This window comes from Aotus nancymaae, unplaced genomic scaffold, assembly GCF_030222135.1.
Source record: "Aotus nancymaae isolate 86718 unplaced genomic scaffold, 86718_ANA_hifiasm-v0.15.2.pri h1tg000019l, whole genome shotgun sequence".
Classification (NCBI taxonomy): Eukaryota; Metazoa; Chordata; class Mammalia; order Primates; family Aotidae; genus Aotus; species Aotus nancymaae.
In genome coordinates, this window is record NW_026988431.1 from 30282407 (window position 1) to 30303047 (window position 20641).

Genomic DNA, 20641 nt, shown 5'->3' on the forward strand with positions numbered 1-20641 from the left:
CCTTTGCACATGCCAGTTCTTTAGGCTGGGGAACACTCCCTCCAGATATTTGCATGGCTTCTGTCTCATCACACTCAGGTCTCTGTCCAGATGGCCTCTGCTCTGAGAGAGCTCCTCTCACCATTCCAGCACACTGTCTCCCCTCCTCCTTCTCTGTGTATCATCAGAGCCCTATTACTGCTGATACTATTCCTTTATCTACTTATTGAAATGTTATCTGACTCTTCCACTAGAAAATAAGCTTGGCCATGTGCAGTGGCTCATGCCTGTAATCCAAGTACTTTGGGAGACTAAGGCAGGTGGATCATGAGGTCAAAAGATCAAGACCATCCTGGCCAACAAGGCGAAACCCCGTCTCTACTAAAAATACAAAAAAAAAAAAAAACAAAAAAAACTAGATGTGGTGGTGGGTGCCTGTAGTCCCAGCTACTCAGGAGGCTGAGGCAGGAGAATTGCTTGAACCCAGAAGGTGGAGGTTGCAGTGAGCCAAGCTCATGCCACTGCACTCTAGCCTGGTGACAGAGTGAGACTCTGTTAAAAAAAAAAAAAAAGAAACAAAATGAAATTAAAAAAAAAAAAGAAAAGAAGCTCCACGAGGGCAGTGCCTGTGTCATTGTCTTCACATTCATCATTATCATAAAACAATGAGTTAAAAATTACATCTGCCAATAGAGAAACCATGCTCCTAAAGGCTTCTCTATTGGCAGATGTGACAGGCACTGTTCTGACCCTTTACTTACATTGCTCAATTGGTAATCCATTACAGCACTTCTATGGGTTTCTGTGATCATTATGCAGATTTTACCAGTGAGTAGGCTGAGGCTTTGAGAGGTTCTGCCAAAATCCAGGATTCAATTCAGTTTGGTCTGTATCTGAAGATCTGTGACCTCCCATCCTTAGTAATTTGCTACTGAGGTTCATTTAAAACTGATTTCAAAGATGGTATAAAATTTTCTCTGATAAGGTTATGCTCACATGGCTGTTAGAAAAAGTAAATGAACATGATTTCCCTGAGCTTTAATGCCCTCTCCTCCTTGCCCCAGAGAGGATACCCTACACTTAGAGGAGAGGAGCCTCAAAGGATGCCCGAGCTGGTGGTGGGACAGGCATCAACCAGCCTTCTAGCCCCTGCTGCTTTGGACCTACAGCACATACCCTCTCTCAAAGGGACGCCTCAGAATTTCAGACATCACTTATTCCATATTGAGCAAAATAATGTCCCATATGTCTGGTATTCGTTGTTGGCAGATTGCAGACAATTCTTGGTCTATTTTTTTTCTAAAGATCCTGAATCCTTCCAAGCGTCTGCTATTGAGAGGTGGATGTCTTTGGCATTCTTTAAATGACTTACCAGTCTGTCCATTTTGGTGCCACTACTTTCCACAGACCCCCGGTAACTTATTCCTGGTTTCCCATGTTGCCTCAATAACCTCTCTCCTTTATGGTAAAACAGGGCAATCCTTGCGCCACTGACCTCTGTTATCGTGGACTTATTATGGTGCTTGACATAGAATTGTTAGAAGCACCCCCGCTGTTGGCGAGAGAACTCAGTGAAAGGGACAGGAAACACACAAGCTGATGCCACTCTCCAACGTCCTGAACCAACATGACGTGACCACACCACAGCTCTTTCCTCTAGGACTCTGGTCATTCTTGTCTGATGTTCCCCTGTTGGGGGAGTGTTGGAAAAGGAATTACTGTCATACTTAGGAGGGGCAAGAGAAGGAGAGGAAGAGAACTGAACTTAGGCTGGAGAGTGCTATAGCCACAAACGGCACTTAGAATAAAGGTTTGGTGGTGTTTTGTTTTGGCATAGTTTTCAAATACCCAGTTATCAAGAAGAAGCCACCACTGCACAAGAAGCTGAATTCATGTTTATTTGATAATGGTACTACATCCCTGACAGTTGAAACGTTCCCTCTTTTGCTTATGTTATCCTCCAACCCATTCTGCTTTCATCCTTGTGTTCCATACTTCAGGCAAGGTATAATAACCAGCCTGACTTGGTTCCCTGCAGATTTTGTCCCATAGAAGACCTCTTCAAACTTCTACAGCCCCCATTTCCCTGTCTGCCTCTACTTCTTGAATTCTACTTCCGCATAAAATCTCAAAGATCCTTTTACTTTCTACAGGAAGTCTTCCAATCACTCAGATACGGTTCCTTTAAGTAGCTGTTGTGACAATAATCAATGGAGAAATAAATGCTCTCGTAGAATCCTTATTTTCAAAGTGAATTCTGGACCATGCTGCCTTCCCAGTCACTCACACCACACTCACTCCCACCATCCCTGTGTTTGATATTTTCTGGTCGTCCTTTCTACCACCTCTTCACCTTCATTCCATATTGAAGAGTGCTGAAGTCGATATTGAAGTACATATTCAATATTGAAGTTCATATTGAAGTCATTTTTCCAAACTGCAATCTTGACTCTTCTCAGCCACAGAGAACATTACATTTTTTGCTCTCCTGACTGATAATACCTAGGAGTTTTGAGTATCAAGTGTCCTTTCTGGCTCATTCCCAGACCCCATTGCAATTCTTTCACCTAAAGGGAGAATGAAAAGAGGGCGCAGTTTGCTGTGGGAGTAAAGGAAAGGTTTTCTTTCCCATGGGTCAGGGGAGGACAATGAATACCAGATACCATGTTGAAGTCAGGCTACCTCTAGGGAGGCCAGAAAGCAGATACAGATCCAGACAGAAGTCACAAGCCCAGTACCTAATAAGAACTGGACCCATTCTGGAGACACAAGCCCGTGCTCAAGGCTAAGGTTTTATACCTTGGTAGATGTGCTTGCTGGGACTAGGTGGCCTGGAAGGTGCAGATCAGGTCAGGCAGACTTCCAGGTGTTTCTGTGGACAGAGGCCAGAGAGCGCCTCCAAATCTATTGATCTGCACTGGTCATGTCTCTCCCAAGCATCTGTAACCCTTTGCATCTGTATCACTTTGATCCTTTACTGTATGTGTTCACGGTTTCCAGTACTCCTTAGATATGGGCTCTTACATCAGGTTTCCCCAATGTAGTTTCCATGACCTCATGGCTTTCACAGTCTTCAGCGTAATTCCAAATGAGGGGTCTCTGCTCAAGAAAGGGTGTCTGAATTAGGTCAGTCTTAATTACATGAGCAGGTGAAGATTCCAGATAATCTAATAATGACAGTAGAAATACTACTAATAATAATGGCCTATGATGTTACTCAATTCTCTGGGTGCCAGCTACAGCTAAACTCTTTAGGCATGTTATCTCATTAGTTATCTGACCCACCATCTTTCAGATAAGGAAACAGAGACTTAGAAGTTCATTTTCTCAAGGTCAACCAACTAGAGAATATGTTTTAACTTGATCACTGTGAAAACTTAGGAGGGTCATCGGTTGGTTTCAGGGGACTAAGAACCCACTCAGGGTCTGAAAAATCATATGTTCCAACACATGTTCACTTTTCTGGGGGGAAAGCTTTGTTGCTTTTATCATATTTCTAAGTGCTCATGCACAGAGTAGGGAGGGCCCCATCTCTGGCCTGATGCAGAGGAGCATGGTTCCAGCCTGAATGTGGGGTTTTCCAGGGGAATTCTCCTCAGGTAGAGCTCCAACCCTGTAGACAACCACCATGGTTGCCACCTTCACCAGCTCCCAATGGGGAGGGATCCCAGGATGCAGACCCTGGCTGCAGCAATGCGCAGTGAGCTAGACCCTACCTGCTTGGCACCTTGTACCAGCCTGAAATTTACTACTAAATTCTGATACCAGAAGGTTAGCCTTATTAAGATTCCTGATAAAGGAATTGGCTTTGGGGGTTTACCTGTCTTCAGCAGATTTTCCCTTTGATTACTCAGGAGTGCTCTTATTTCCAGCTTAATGCCTACAAATAAACTCACCCGCTGTCTCCCACACACCCTGTCTCACCATTCTTTAAAAAATCATCTGGCCCAAATCACATTAAGAAGCAAGAGATTCTATCTTGATTTGGCAACACTTGAGCTGGCCCTGTGTGTCTAGAAGGATCCTGTCTAACTCTTTCTGATCCCAGTGACAACCATGCTCAATGCAGGCTGAGCCAACCTCTCAGGCACATCCTGAAGGACACTGGAGACCCGTCTTCATAACTTATGACCCACCACACCCCTTCTCACCCAAACAGAAAATCACAGCTCAACACTTCGCCCATCCTTTAAACAGACTGAATTTCCTTAGCCCTTTAAACAGAATGCATTCATCAGAAGTAACCGTGGCAACAATCAGAGAGGCTTCAAAAAGCCTGTCTGTATGTAATTAAGAAAAATGAGGAAGAGCAGGGAGCTCAGACAGGGAGACCATAGTGCTGAGCCTTGCCACCGCATTCACTGAGGGCTTCTGCTGAAGGAGATGGCAGATTTTCTTTCTCTGTTCTGGCTTCCCTCTCTGCTCCCCCTTGTAATGTTTTTATTTAGTGGTCTCAACTGGCCTCCTTCCTGGAGATGTTGCTGTGGGCCCAGATTCTGGATGAATACTCCCTGCAAGAGTAGGGCTCCAAGCCAGGGAGGCAGTGCCTGGATGGGTAGGGAAGTGACTTAGCACCTTCCTCCAGGGAGATTTATGCAGAGGCCAAATCTACCCTGGTCAGACTTTCATTTAGGCATGAGGGAGACTGAGCAGTCTACCTGCAGGAATACGCCCATCTCATCAGGATGCTACAGCATAGACACCTGGGGCCATCATCATTTTAACCAGACAGACATGAGGCCCTGGCTTGCCAGCCCTGTAGTGGACCTCATGGGAATAAGGGACAGAGCCCAGCATTGTTAGGAGACCATCTGAGCCCTGGTGCTGTTTTTAAAATAATTTCATTTGTTTCTCTGTTTCCATTCTATTAATTTTCTTTCACTGGAATATAAACTCCATAAGAGCAGAAGCTTGCCCGTCTTGGTTTTTCTCCCTCTCAAATGCCTAAAAGAATGCAGGAAGTATTTGTTAAGGGAGTAAATGAGTGAATGAATAAATAATGAATGGTCATTTTTTGTGGCCCAGACTCTGGTCACCTGCACAAATATGCACTGGCAGTTGCTCTGTGGGAGGAACAAGACACACCCCTGCCCTCGAGGAGGCAGTGGAATGATACACTACAGGGCATGTCTGGGCTCTGCTAGCTCTCATCCATTCTCCAGGAAAGGCCCTTAATGTCTATTTCTGCTCCTTGGAAGGAAAAGATTCAGATTTATGTACTTCTGCACTCCACAACCATGACCCTCACAAACCCCCATTTATGCTCCACAGAGGCATTTGCTCTGAAAAGCACACATGAATGGGAAGGGGGCAGTGGCTGCTTTATATAAAGACTTTTACTAAATTAATATGGAGAAAACCCTTCCCTTGGAATGTGGGTGGCAGGGGGAACACTGCATTTCCTCTGAGCACCTGGGAGCAAATGAACAGACATGGAGCAGCATCGACCAGGGTAAGTCTCCCCAGCTGTCAGGGAGGCCGGTAGATCAGACACTGGGCAAGACTGTCCATCCAGCTCTTCATTTGCCACTGTTGCTTCACCAAAGCCTCTGCCACTCAGAGTAACAAGCAGTGGGTCATCACTGTTTACTGCTGCTGCTTCAAGGCGTCTCCAAGGTCCCTCCAGCCACCTACAACAGGGTATCCTGTCTCATGCTGGAGAGGGGCATATATGTGGGACATTTTTCCATGCGCACTGAACAAACGTAGAAAACCAGGTGGAAGGGCAAAGTGCTGTCTGAGGACAGGAATCACAGAAACACACCAGACACCTGCTTCTGCCCACCAGGAGGCTACAGTGTGGTAAGGATGACAAAGAGGAAGAGACTATCACAATGCGGTGATGGAATCTGACTTAGGTGCCTGGAAATGGGCTATGAAAGCTCAGATGGGGAGAGCATGAGTGCTGGGCCTCAGGGAAGCCTCCTAGTGGAATGGGCGCTGGACCTTGAAGAGTGAGCAGGATTTCATCAAGTTGATACAGAGGGAAAAGAACTCAAGACAGAGGGAAAGAACTCAAGACAGAGGGAAGAACATTGTGTACAGGCTCAGGGATAAGAAGAGAGTTTAGTGTGCATGGGCAATTTCAGGAAAGTTTCTGCTAGTCGCAATATGAGGGATGAAGGTCAGTTGCCAGGGATGAGATCAAGAACAGCAAGATCCCATGGGGATGTGAATGACATGGAAATGAGGGCAACCGTTCTGGGTAATCAGGAAGAAGCAGGGAACTTGTACAGAGGAACACTGTGACTCCATGTGCAATTTAGAATTCACACTCTGGCAGGAGAGACTATATCAGAGATGCAGAAGCAATGTTGGAGAATTAATTAGAAGGCTTTTGCAATAGGGTAGGAAAAATGATGAGGCCCAGTATTATGAGGCCATGGGGATAGAGAGGAAGGGAAATGTCTAAGGATAAGTAGAGAAAGACAGGTTGTGCTAATGGTTCATGTGTTAGGGGATACAGAAGATGTGGCTTCCGGGGCCTGGCTGGTGACTACACAGGTGTCAAGGAAGGTAAGGATTGCAATGTGTTCCCTGGATCTGTCACATAGAAAAGCAAAGGGAAAGCAGTCATGGCAGAGAAGTAGGGAAGTAACCAGGTTGGCTGAGCAGGGAGAGAGGAGAGACAGTAAGTGGACACTCTTGTTTGGAAGAGCTTGGTTGAGACAAGAGTAAAGAAGAGAGGATGTGCAATGTAGAGAGATGCCAGGTGATGATGTTTTGGTTTGAAAATGGCAAAGACTTGTATGAGTTTATGTTGAGAAGCTGGAGTCAGTGGGGAGAGTGTAGTTGAAGCTCAAGGGAGAGAGGAGATAATTGAAGGAGGAAAGTCTCAGTGGATGAGAGGGATGGATGGCCACTCTCTTGGTCAGCACCTGACTCTGCCCCTTTACCCTAGGCTGCTTTCTGAGTGATAGCCTCAGGATGTCCCAAGGATGTAGTAAGATAACATTTTAAAAAGATTCACCCCACCCCTAGTATAAGCAAGCGCTCAGTGAATGTCTTTATTCTGAGATGAGAAATGGGGGCCCATGGATGATGAGTCTAGGCTGTCTGCTCTAAAAGTAAGACACACTAGAATGGCATTGACTGCTGTGAGCTTGTGGTCTGAGTACCATCAGTCAGAAGCAAACAGATGTGTCCAAGACAGGCAGTGACCAATACAGATGGTAATGAATTGTGTGGTGCGGGGCAAGGTTGGCCCAGCCAGGTAAGAACCTACCTGGGACAGTACCAAGTGCCCTCCCAGCACTAGCTGTGTGATGATTTGAAGAGAGATGGGTTGTTTATTCCTGGGCAGATGGGTGGGGAATTCTTGAATGCTGTTTGCAAGACTTCAGTAAAAATGCTTCGTGAATTCTGCCCTGTCATAAGCGTGCATGAATGCTGTGCTTTAGCTCAGGCCTAATGGGCTTTATATAGTACAGTACTGATTTTCTTTCATGTTTTAATAGAACCCGATTTAATATTTGCTTTCTGCTCTAGCTGCTTGCTGTTGACTGATTCAACACAGAATCCTTCCCTGGTGCCCCCCGACCTTGTTGTTATTCCCTCATTTTGTGTGTTGGCATTTGATTCCTGTCTCCAGCATGAACCACTTTACACATGTCTTCGTTCAGCTGGTGACAGTCACGTGCATGGATTCTGAATGCATTACTATCTGAAGCGGCTGCTCCAGCAGACCTGCCATTCGAAAGGGGGGCTTCCGGGCAGGATTCATTTTTATCAGTTAGACACTGAGGAGATGCAAGGCTCAGGCTTGGGAACCTGAGGCTATGATCTGTTCTGGTTTTGGGCAGCAGATTCTCCGACTTAATCTCAAAATACCTAGCATTGTGGCCATTAATTCAGCAATATTTTGCTCTTCTATGAAGCACCAGGATTTCCACAGTTTTGCAACAAGGCATTTCAATTTTTGCCAGATTGTGTAAAGTAGCCATAACCAGAGCTTTCCAGAGGAAAGAGGCTGCCCTCTGTGAGTCCCAGTGAGCCTGGTTGGTTTGCAAGAGAAAGTCTGTTCAGAGCAGGGCAGTAGTTGAGAACGTGAGCTTTGGAAGCAGGCAGGTATTGGGTTTTTACATTGGCTTCATTTCTTACAGACCTATGTGTCTATAGCCAGTCTCCTCTCCAAGCTTTACTTTCCCTTTCTGTTAAATTGAGATAATTATTGTATCTTCCTGGTAGGGATCTTTGGTGGGAATAAATGAGGTAATGCATATAAAGCAGCTAGCAGAATGTCTAAACACACTCCTATGTTTTCTTATGTCATGGAGCACAAAGTGGCTACATGAACCTCTCCCATCCAACTCTGCTTCTTGTCTCCTGTGCCAAAGCTGGTGCAATGTAAATATGCATCTACTCAGGTGCTCTGGAAGCCTGCCCTACAGAGGTGCATTCCTGCCACCACGCACACACCATATAGATCTCAAATTGAGTGAGATTTTGTGCAAGATTTCAGAATCTGTTAGGGCTTTTGGAAGAGCCAGTCATATCCCTTGACCCTTGAGTTCTACACCAATTAAGATTAAAGAATCCAGTAAATGTTCAATATGTATACATTTTATTAACCCTAAACCTGGCAGGACAATATGGCTTGATCCTCAGAACAAACAGCCTTAAACCCAGGTCCTGGAACCTTCTTTTCCTTGGCACACATGATTGAAAGAAGAAAAGCCTCAGTGAAGATGATTGAAATGGGAGCTAGGGACAAGTTGTCATCTCTGTTCACCTATTCTTTTCTCAAAATGGATTGGCGCATAGACATTTGGGGTTGAGGAAGGGGTGGGGGCTGAGTGCATTGATGAGGATGGGAATGCACCAGAGGCAGACAAGAGAAATGCTGAATGAGGACGCTTATGTCTAGCCTCACTGGACCTTTCTTTGTCTCCCTGCAGGTGTCCCATCAGGTCCCCGAAATGTTATCTCCATCGTCAATGAGACCTCCATTATTCTGGAGTGGCACCCTCCAAGGGAGACGGGCGGGCGGGATGATGTCACCTACAACATCATCTGCAAAAAGTGCCGGGCAGACCGCCGGAGCTGCTCCCGCTGTGATGACAATGTGGAGTTTGTGCCCAGACAGCTGGGCTTGACCGAGTGCCGCGTCTCCATCAGCAGCCTGTGGGCTCACACCCCCTATACCTTTGACATCCAGGCCATCAATGGAGTCTCCAGCAAGAGTCCCTTCCCTCCACAGCACGTCTCTGTCAACATCACCACAAACCAAGCCGGTAAGTCTGGAGGCTTCTGTGCTCCTGTCTGATGTGTGGTTGGCTGTTTGTCTCTGGGCAGGGACACAGCTACAGCCACATCCATCCTGCCAGTGTGCTGTCAGGCCTCTGCTCAGGAGTAAAGGTGTCAGGTGATGGGCATTTGTGATCACATGGAGAAGGCAGATGTAGTGTTGCACTTCTGAGAATGAGCTGCAGACTAGGGGATTTTTTGTGCCCAGCACAAAAGCGAAGAGGTGTAGCCAAGCCAGAATAGGACCTAGTGCTCTTCATTCAGCCTGAGCTCAACAAATGCTGTTGGAAAGATGGAGGAAGAGATGGTCAGACAGGTGTGGGAGTGGGCAAACAAGTGAGTGGGTAAGTGGATGGACAGATGGACAGAGGGTTGGGTAGGTGGACAGATGGATGGACAGACAGATGGTGAGTGAGTGGAAGCACTGAACGACTTTGAGAACAGGACCACCAACTATGCTTTATGGAAACCCAATGACAGAAACTTTTCAGAAATCATATGATAAAATCAATATTGCCTTCATTTTCCAATTAAACCTATGTAATTCAAAAGTGTATATGCTCCTTTATAGCTTGCTCTGATGAATGATATGCTGCTATAGAGACCTCAGATAGGTGGCAATAGATTAATCCTGATAGCCAGCACATCCTGTGGCATGCACAGCTCAGAACACATTTTCTTCTCTTTATTTCTGTATCTTGCACTCTTCTGATCTTTTCTCTTTATTACTTTTCACAGCTCTTACAATAATCTGTTTATTTTTCTATCAGTTTAGCCAGTTCATTCATGTACTCATTCACTCGTTTATTTATTCATTCCTCATAAGAGACAGTCATTTAGCATGTACTGTGTGCCAAGCTGTGGATTAGACACAGTGAGGGATGCAGTGATACTTGGACACTATTGTTCCTCCCATGAAACTCATTAACTGAAGCATTTACAGGATATAGATACGAAGCACAAAGCTGAAAGGTAAAATGCTGTACGCATGCAGTAAATACCAAGGGAGTTAGAGAAAAATGAGCAATCTCTCTCCCGGGGTTACTGTGCAAGGCTGCAGAGGGGAAGTGAATATCACAGGCACAGGCAATGGGGGGTCACAGGCAGTGGACCATGATGTTATTTGGAATTATAGATTTTTCTCAATTAACAAATTCTAAGAGAACAGCTTGTTAGTAGAATAGCAGGAGCCAAGCATCTATCTCTGCTCTCTCTTCCTCTGTGTATCTCCCCCTCCCTGACCTTCTCTTTTCTACTCCATCCTTTTCTACTCACCTCCCCACCCTCAGACTCATTCTGCTTATTTTAAAACCAGGCATCTTTGATGGCAGATGAATCTTGAGTTTAAGCTGTCAGAACTGAGAAGAAAAAAAGGTGTTGTAGGAGAGCATGTCTGTCCAGATGGCTGCGTGGTTGCTGTGTGTGTGTGTGTGCGCGTGTGTGTGTGTTCATGTGGTGTGTTTGTATGTATGTGTATGGTCACGTGTTTACATGCATACGCGTGTAGTGAGAAAATAAGAGTGGAAGTGTAGAAGCCTCCAGCTGGTGACCACAGTCCTGGTGCCGTAGAGACAAAGGTTGTGGCATTTTGTCTCACTCGAAGAAAGGAGAATGGTAATTTCTGCATTATGTTAAACATGTAGCACGGGCAGCCTTTGTTAGCAGTATTTCCCTTGAAGAGTTTAGGCAGAAAACTGGCTGAAATATTTTAGTGTCCCAGCTTCTGGGAATGACAATCCTGCCAGGCTGTCATGTTACACTGGGCTTGGCTGTCTTTTCTCTCTCTCTAAGCATGTGTGAACAAACCTGCCACTTATATGGGTTTGCTTTTATTTCTGCCCTCCCTTCTCTTACCCTGCTATTCCCGAACCTGCCCATCTGCTTATCTTGCCATCTGCACCTTCCCAGACTGCAATGGAGCTGGTGGACCAAGGCTCTTGCAAGGAGCCCTGCATTACCAACATGCAAAATATTCATTTTAATCCTCACCCTTTTGCTCCTGCATGAGCACACTTCTCGTGTGCTTTGTTCCCCTCTGGCAGGTCCTTTAATCTTAATCATCCCTGATTTTGTAGTCCTAGCCTCCATTATCACCTTCCAATCTGTGATTCCTCTTTGGTAACTCTGGAATTTTGGTGTCAGAGAATTTATACTCACTGAGAGAAGGCTGCAGTTGCTTCTTGATATCACATGCTTTTTGTAAAACAAATTCAAGTTGACCAGTGGTTCCTAATCTGTGGGCTGTGGACTGAGAAACAGGATGCCATCATACTGACTTGATGAATCTATGTGTAAATACAAATTATTTTCAACCAAAAGATAGTATTTTTTAAAGATGAGAACCTTCAAAGTAAATATTCAAGGCTGAACTTCTGTGAGAACAGTTTAGAACCATGAACAGAAACTATGCATTTTACCAGAGATGGAAGAGAGACTAAACAGTAAGCGTCTTAAAAACTCTAATGACTCAGATCCATTAAGGGATGAGGCAGGTTGACCCACGTGTTAGCAATAGGTCATGACATGTCTAACCCCTTCCTAGAATACCCGAGCTGCTCCACTCTGGGTTAGATCAAGCTCAGCCTTCCTCCCCTGGCTTCATGGTATGGTATGACCCTCCTCTGTGCCTGTGGCCACCTGTCCTACTGTTTTGGTCATGTGTAGGTAGATGACAGGCAAAGAATTTGACCAGGAGGAGTCCTGGAATCAATCATTAAGTCAAGCTGTGTTTATTGAATGCCTACTCTATGCCTGGAACTGCCTAAACTGTGAAGTAACTGGGGACTACTGAGTGGGTCCTGATTGAGAAATAGATGAGTAGTAATTATTATAGTTAACACTTCATGTTTGTGTTTCCTTTGAGTTTACAAGGAATTTTGGAATTATGTGGACTCATCTAATCCTCATAATTACACAGTGACTTGGGGATTATTGTTCCTATTTTTCTGATAAGAAAGCAGAGCCTTAAAGGGATTTGGAGACTCTAGGATTAGAAGGAGATCAACAAGATGTCCCCTGTCTGTATCTGCCTTATGGTGTCCCTGGGCTCCCCATTTCATAGTCTCCAACAATAGACTTTTCTTGATTCCAAGAGCTGTGATCTAAGAAGAGACCTTGGCGAGTTTTGCTATCATTTCTTATGGTCATTGGGCACATGGTAGATACAGTTCTTCACTCAAAGACAAGCTTGTCTGTTGAGTTCTGATATTCAGGGAGCCTTCAACTTCTCCCATCATGACCCCAATTATGTATATAGGCACAACTATTCAAGGACCAGGTATCACTTGGAGAGTTTCAGGACCGGATCCTTATCCAGTCCAAAGGCAGTGGCAGAGAACTGACATTTTTGAGCACCTCCAGTGTGCCAACCCCTACCACGTTTTTTGTTTGTTTTATTTTTTGTTTGTTTGTTTGTTTTACAGAGGAGGTGGGTCAGAAGAAAAAACTTAGATAAGAGCACTTTTGAATTAGTTCAGCATCTCACAGCCAACAAATGATTCTGAGAAACATCATTTGCACCTTCCTAGGCTGCAGATATTTCTGAGAAACATCATTTCTTGGCTGTGAGATGGTTTGTGGCCATTTTATCCTCAGACTGATGAAAAATCACATTCTAGTGGACTGTGTGAGTCATAAGCTCTCTCTACGCTGTTGCCATATTGCTAGGCCACTTTAGCTGTCAAAAAAATGTCCATCATCTTTGGTCAGGATTGGTCATGAATTATGCAAGCTCAAATTTACGTGAGGTCTTCAGGGATGCATCCTTGCACTGAATACAGCTGCCATGAGTTTAAAATAGACCAGATCAGGTGCAACTCTCTCTATTCCAGTGGCCAAGTGATCTGCAGAGAGATTGTTATCACCACTAACTCCTGCAGTCACTCTCTGGCATCTGGCCCCAGATTTAGACTGATGGCCAGATCATCTGGCTGTCAGAGAGAATTAAGTGAATGACAAACTTTACTTCTCTCTTCTGCCAAAGAGACTCGGAGTGTCAAGGCTGGAAAAGAAGACCTCAGAGGAAATCTTGAGGGGGATAAAAGATGAATCAGACCAGCATATGAACTTGGGGCCATCTAAGCCAAAGAGAACAAACTCAAAGACCCCTAAGGCCAGGCAGGTAATGGAGAGGAGCAAAGCAGGGCCAGGTACAAGGCAATAGGGAGTGGTGGGGACTACAGGGAACTGAAGAGAACAGAGGCAGCCACTGCTCAGCTCCAGCAAGGGTTGCCATGCCCAGCCCTGCCTGATTTTATAAGCTGAAAATCCAGATTTAAAATGTTGACAACTGATTAGGAAATTTGAAAGCACTTGAGAGCCAAGCAAATCCAATTCTGGATTTAGCCTGTTGGCTATGGTTTGTAACCTCTGACTCAGAGGGTGAATCTGATTAACCCAAGCCTTACTGCTGAGCATGCTCTGTTTTCCATTCTCATTCCACCATGGGACAGTCATCTTCCTCACCTCTGGGCTCATGGTGGCAGAGTGCAGTGGGGTATTCCTGGGGTCGCTTCCCCTCTCTGCTCCTCACGTGACTCATGCAAGTTCATTTAACTGCCAAGATCCTTCATTTCTCACCTATAAAATAGGAGTCATGATACCTGCTTCCAAGTACTGTAGTGACAAGCAAATGAGTCTGCAGATAGAAAATCACTCTGTAAACTATGCTATGGACTGAGAGATTAGCATCATTTCGGGAATATGTCTTGAACCGGAGAGCAATTTGATGTACTTTTTCTCCCTAGACTGTTTCCTTCCAAGGCTTCTCAGTTCTTTGTTTGGGATTGATGTTATCTGTGTCAGATACATAACAGATACTGGTTTCTCCATTCTGTGCTGGGAGGAATAGGCACCAGAAAGGAGAGTGGCAAAGTCTATATCCCAGTGAGCTAATGATGAGGAAGGAACTGGAGCCCAGAACCTGGGTACCTGCCACTGGATGATTCTGACACTCAGAGGAGCCCACCTATCTTTTCTCATTGTGTATTTGAAGAAGCAACAATTTCCGCCTTACTTGCATGATCCCATCAGCAAGATTTATAGCTGACATTTATATTACATGCAGTTCATGTATGGCCTGTGTGCCACTTGCATGTGGAATACTATTCATCATGCCCACAACACAGACACACCCATTACTTATTTTTCTTTAAAAACTGTGGCACTATTTCTATTAATAGTTACAAGCCCCTATAGTTTGTCCATTTTAAGGCACTTTTGAAGTTCTTAGACAATTAAAGTCACTCAAATACACTACTTTTCTTACAAAAGAATTACCTAGTCCATCAATTCCTCTGAATACATCATCTAATTTGCATTATTCCTTGGTTAAATATAGTATTTGCATGCATAAAGAATAATCTTTGAATATGAAAAGGCATTTTATGATATTGCAATATATTGAGCTCTTTGGAGGAAAGATATTATGTAAATCTCAAAATTAAATATTAAAACAATATTACACTGCTGCCTGTAAAATTGTAGAGTGTTAAGATCCATATGCTGAAGCCAGTTCATTTTTAAGGGCTGTTCTCATTGGAAATTAGCAGGCAAAATTTGTTCCAAAGCAGAGAAAAGATTGAGTGAGAACTTTAAAGACTGAAATGACTTTAAAGAAAACTTTCACTGAAGTTAATAAAGAAGTTTTAAAAAAAACTTAAGCAAATAAAATTTTCACTGTTCTTAATTCAATTTGCTTTCTTCTCATTGCTAATTCTAGAAAAGGTTGTTTTTATTGTTTCTTAAACTCTGGCATTGAGAAGGAACTTCCAAGTGGCCTCAGAAAGCCCCTGGCCATTTGCAAACAATGATGTGTTCTCTATTGAGTTCAGAGGGTCTGCAGATGGCAGTGGCTTCTACCCTTGGCAACCTTCTATCCACTGACTAATGTCCTGGCTTCTATCCTGGGCAACCTTGGGGTCCTCCACCAGATAATGAGCTGTGTGGAGAATCACACTTTCTCACCTAACACCAGTTTCCTGAGGTAGCAGCCGCACAATGCCAGGCACAGAGAGCCTTGATAAATATTTGCCCGATGCCTTCAGTTTGGCTGGGGAGTGGTGACGAGAATGTGTCATGGTGACCCGCCAGTAACATCTGAAGATCCCTCTCAGATCATTCAGATAATCTGGAGTCTTCCTCCACTGTGGCTCCCTGCAGGAACTTAGGGAATGCTGCTTAGGATGATGCTACAAGCCCTGATCCACTCAGAGGAACACAGAAAGACTCAGCCACTCTCAAAGGGATTGGTTTGTTTGAGCCCTTTAACTTTGGAAATGTATTCATTCACTTAACACATGCTTTACGACTGCTTACCAAGTACTGCTTTCAAGTACTGGCTCAAGGGTACTGCTTCTTAGGGGCTCCCATTCACTCACCGACTTGACAAATATTTTTCAAGGCCTTTCTGCATGCCATCTACTGCTCTAGACACCAGGAACACTGCAGCAAACATAACAGACAAAAAAAGTGAGGATGGAACCACATGTTGTCACCAGAGAGCATTTCAGTCTGAGTTGGATGTTGCTTCGCAGTGACAGTGTGTTGGATGGGGTATTTTATTGTTCAACAGACCGATTGGAACTTCTTGTGGATCAAATGCCAGGCCACACAGTGGTTAGGTATGGGAATTCTCCTTTCCAGGTCATGAGCAGTGGCTAGTGATGCTGCTAACAGCTCCAGAACAGCCGAGAATGCCTTCACTCTGTTGGGATTACCAGAGTGCCCACAGGACTCAGGGACTTATTTGCTCATTTACTCTATTGCTACTGGCAATGAGACTGGAGGAAATTTCTTACCCTGTAGGATTTCACATCCACATGAGATTGTTATAATGCTTATTGCAGAGGGAACACTAATTGGATTATGAGATAGTTGCTGTTCACCTTGTGAGCTATCTCATGAAGAGGTATCTCATAAAGAGGCAAAGAGGATGGGAGGGAGGAAGGTCCAGGTGATCCATCTACTCCATGCTCTGTGGCAAGTCAACTACATGAGCTATCATCTCCAGGAGAGAGCACCCTGTATTCATCCTGTTGACTATTGTGTCCAGATAGGTGTCTAGTTGGGTGCCTGAAATATAGAAGGCAATCAACAAATGTTCATTGAATGAACTAATAACGTGTTAAATAAATACATGAATGAATGCTTCAGTCTTTCTTAAGTAATCTCAGGCATCAGCAAATGGTGCAGCTTTAGCTGTCACTGTGATCCTTCCTTTGTCAGGCATCTTTGGGTGGGGAGCTGTGATTGCAGTTACCCCCTCCATTCTCCCAGATGTTGGTAAGACCCAAGGCTTCCTGTGTGCACTGCACCCCCAAACCATAACCATGACTCTGTGGGAACTAGTCTTCTACGACCTGGCCTGTCCTACCTCCGCCACTGGCAGGGTCCCAGCTGCTTGAGCAAGTACAGGGAAGGTGGTTGGGATGGCGTCCCAGCCCTGTTGTCATCCCCCTGCATGCCAGCCCCACGCCTGTCATTTTCACAGTACCATCCATGTTAAACAGGCAGGAGCACCAGGGGTTTCTGAATGCAGCAATTAACAAAACAGTAATCAAGCTAAGTGTTTAATTTCAGAAAATTAACATCTTCTCTGAGCGGATGTGAAAGATGGAGGAAAAAGGCACATTGAATGTTCTGGGTAAATAAAGGCAATGCTGGACCACAAATATTTTTAAGGGAGACTCTTTGCCAATCCCTCAGGCCTCAGGATCGGTTTCCTTCTGACAGCCAAACTGCAGGAAAACCTTAGCTGTAGAATTGAGCCCTAGGATTTTAAAGTGTGTGTGATTCTTTCCTTTTTATTTCCCCCTTTTTTTGACGGTAGAGCAAATGCTTTTACCATTCAGAAGAGCTTGGGAGAAAAAGAGTCCAGTCATGCACCCTAGGAGTACATCTGCCCTGTAGAAACTCCAATGTGATGTATGTTGCCCTTCTCTGAATTGTACCAGTTAAAGGCACAATACAGTGATTTCTTGGATGTGCGTTAGTTGTTTATGTGCTTAGGCCGTATTTCTCCTGGCAGACTGAGGACTCCCGAGGGAAAACGCCATGTCTTAATCCTCCCAGCCCTGCCCTGCAGCAATGTGTCCTGTGCTATAGGGTGTCCTGGCTGACCTTACACCATGTCACACTCTGGTGCTGCCTCCTAAACCAATGGGCTGGTCTTTGTTTGCAGGAAGGGGCTTGCATGTGGGGAGGGAAGCTTGCTAGGAGGTGGGTGTGTAGGGAACTGGATCCTTAGGAGGACAGTGAGGTCCTGCTACATCTGTTTCCTCATCTGATGGCCTGGATGGGAGTGAGTGCCTGGGATAGAGAACTGGGAGGGCAAGGAAAGTGGCTTTGCATGAGGGATGCTGTGAAGTTTGAGGAACAGTCAGGCAGTCTTGAGACTATGTGACAAGGTACCACCAGTAGCCAGGGAGGCAGGGCTCTCGGAGCGGCATTGAGCCTGGTGCTGCCTGAGGAGCACTGAAAACCGTGCTCTCACAGGGCTGCAGACCCTCAGGGAGGACCTGGCCATCCGGCTTAATAAGCAGTGTTCCTTGAGTGGTCTCGCAGGCAGCTGACATGGAGAACAAAGAAAGAGAAGCAGGAGAATGAGAGTATCTTTTGCTAGTACAGAGGAGATATCCCAGGGGCTCCCAGAAGCATTCAGGGACTGCATCAACGGAAGACAGGTTCGGTTCTGCACATGCATAATTTGTGGAGAGTTTGAGTACTCAAATCAGGATATTACTTATGCAGTTGGATATTCAGGCTTCTATTTTCTCTGGAAGGTGGGAAATAAGATTCGTTGCTGAGAGTGAAGTGGGAAGTATTGGGGTTGAAAGTTGAGAATGGAAAAGGCTTGGCAGTGCTATTGAAGAGAGTGGAAAATGGAACTACGCAGATAAATTTAATATCTGGAAAGAATTGAGAGCTCATTTGAAGTTGGTGATCACATGTTCAGAAAGCCACCTCTTTTACCTCTTATGTGGCTTTCTCAGCAGTATATGGCTCCTGGACAGCAGGCCCTACAGGAAACAGATCACAAATATATCTTTGGTTGAGTTTTGACAGTCATATGCTCTGAAAAGATAAAGGCAACATGTGCCTAAGCGTTTGGGGAGTATTGTGAATTATGTTATTGCAAAGATGGAACCTAAGATCGATAATAATGGATATGAATAAAGGAGAAGGCCAATGCACTGGCTGGAAGTAAAGGCCAGGAGGGCCAGATGAGGACAAAAAGAGTTGCAGTGGGCTCATCCGAGGTTGTGGTGAGGAAGCAGAATATTTAGACTTGTGATTTTGGAAAATCCAGTAACTTTAGGTGAAGCAGAGTCTAAATGTGCCATGGGAATTGGCAGACATCGAAGAGTTGTGAAGGCCAGGGAACTGAGGGATTATTTTGTTTAAGTGGACATTGAAGTCAGACACAGGAGGGCAAGGCTCAGGGTAGAGAGGAAGACAAAGATGGAAACTCAAGCCTCCAGTGAACAGGGGCGTGATGCTGGGAGGGAGTATATGGTGGTCCCAAGACCTGGAGTGGTCTAGCCAAATGGCATTTTTGCAAAGGGTGCAGGAGATGGCAAGTGATGGTGTGAAAGAGACAGTGGGGAGCAAGGATGACACATCCCACTTCCTGACCCTGAGGTGTGCTGGATACAAAGTCAGACTGTCACAACGTGAGAGGGCTACAAGGCAAAGGTGTCCTCAAAGGACAGCTGCTCTTCCTTCATGCAGGCATGGAGTGAAGGCTCTGAGGGAAGCTGGTGGGTAGAGGGGAGTTTCCTGATTTGTAAGCAGAGGGCACGGGGTGAGGATGTGCTGAGTAGTCAAAGGGAAAGTTAGAATTAAGGAAAAAAGGCACAGAACTCCCTGGGGCTGGTGATGTCCAGAAAGGGGCTAAAGAGTGGCCATAGCAGGATGGAAGCCCACTTGTGAGGCCTGGGGGCCACTCTGAGGAGGAGGGGCTCTGGACCTTCAGGCCAGAAGACTCAGACCTCCAGGCCTGGAGGAGGATGGTCACAGTGACTGCAGATGCAGATCCCCTGCCCAGTGTTGGTGGCAGTGATGTCAGCCTCAGGGTGATGGTGGTGGGTCCTCCAGCTACATTAGGGGTTGGGCTGAATGTGTGAGGGTGAGAGCCAGGTGTAACGGGGCATACAACCTGTGGTGGGGGATCTCCTGTGGCCTCTCCACTGCTAGTGATTGGAGTGGATTGTCTTTCACGATCAATCATTAAACAGTGCTGCCAGTGCTCTGCTCTCGTCCCACACCTGGGAAAGGCTAGCTGGCCTGAGAAGAGGCAGAGCCCAGTGACATGTCCCAGCTGACCTGTGAGTACTCTGGTTGTATCCTCAGCAGCCATCACAGTGCTTAGATGCCTGTGTGAAGAGTATCCTGCTCCACACACCTCCACAGCCTCCCATGGTTTCAGGGTCACAGAGGACAAGTTTGCTATAGTTTTCACATAAATTGCACCTTCTAAGGCACCTTCTAATTCCCCCAGCAGGGAGGAGGAGCTGTGGGAAAATGCCAGGTTGTAGTGACTCAGGAGGCAGAGGTGCCCCCAGGAACACATCACAGCCTGCTTCCTCCTCCAGGCACAGGGCTCTGCACACTTCCACCACAGGTGGGGACCCCTGATCTCCCTGAGGGCACAAGGGGTCCCAGAAGGCAGTGCCTATCCATTAGTGATGCTGATATCCCCATGCACCCTCAGCACCCCCATGCCTGACATCCTCAAGGCTCTGGAAGTGCAGAGTGCATGAGTGGTGGGGAGAGGGCCCCACGCTGATGTCAGGTAAAGGAGGCTCAGCTGTTTTTGACTCTGCACTAACTTTCTGGGGACTTGGGGAAGTCATTTTCCCCTCTCTTACCTTCATTGCTGTAATCTATAAATTGTTAAGAGTTGACCGAAACTGAATGGCCTCAGATGCCCTGTCAAAGTTTAATATTCTGACTTCTAGGTTTCTAGACAAGCAGTTCTCAAACTTGAGCATGCATCATACTCCTGTGAAGGATCTGTTAAAACACAGATTGCTGGGCCCACATCCAGAGTTTCTGATTCACTGTATCTAGACCTTTGCTCTAGAGTCTGCCTTTCTTACTAGTTTCCAGGTGAGACTGATCTGGGACTACATTTTGAGAACTTACACGGTCAGATGTATGATCCCAATAAAGAATGCTACCCCACCCCCAAACACACACATGTCAAAGGTAATATCAGAAATGAGAACCTCTGCTATAAACCCACATTCCCAGATCCACCAACCCTCAACCCCCACCTGTCACCCCATGCCCCTTTGGCATGGAACTGACAAACCCTTAGTGGATGGACCAGTGAAGGAGGAGCCTGTGGCTGCCTGCCTTGGTGTGTGAGACTGAAACCCAGACCTGAAGCCCTCACTTTTTATCCCATTCACAT

At 45.6% G+C, this 20641-nt stretch overlaps 1 protein-coding gene across 2 annotated transcripts in view; it reads left to right on the plus strand.

Annotated features, from left to right (window-relative positions):
- Nucleotides 1–20641, plus strand: part of EPHB1 (EPH receptor B1) — a 434509-nt gene that overhangs the window by 305392 nt on the left and 108476 nt on the right. For both annotated transcript variants that reach the window (XM_012451172.3, XM_012451174.3), the window contains one exon: nucleotides 8877–9212. In XM_012451172.3, coding sequence (XP_012306595.1) covers nucleotides 8877–9212 — 336 coding nt within the window. The remainder of the gene's footprint in view (nucleotides 1–8876; nucleotides 9213–20641) is intronic.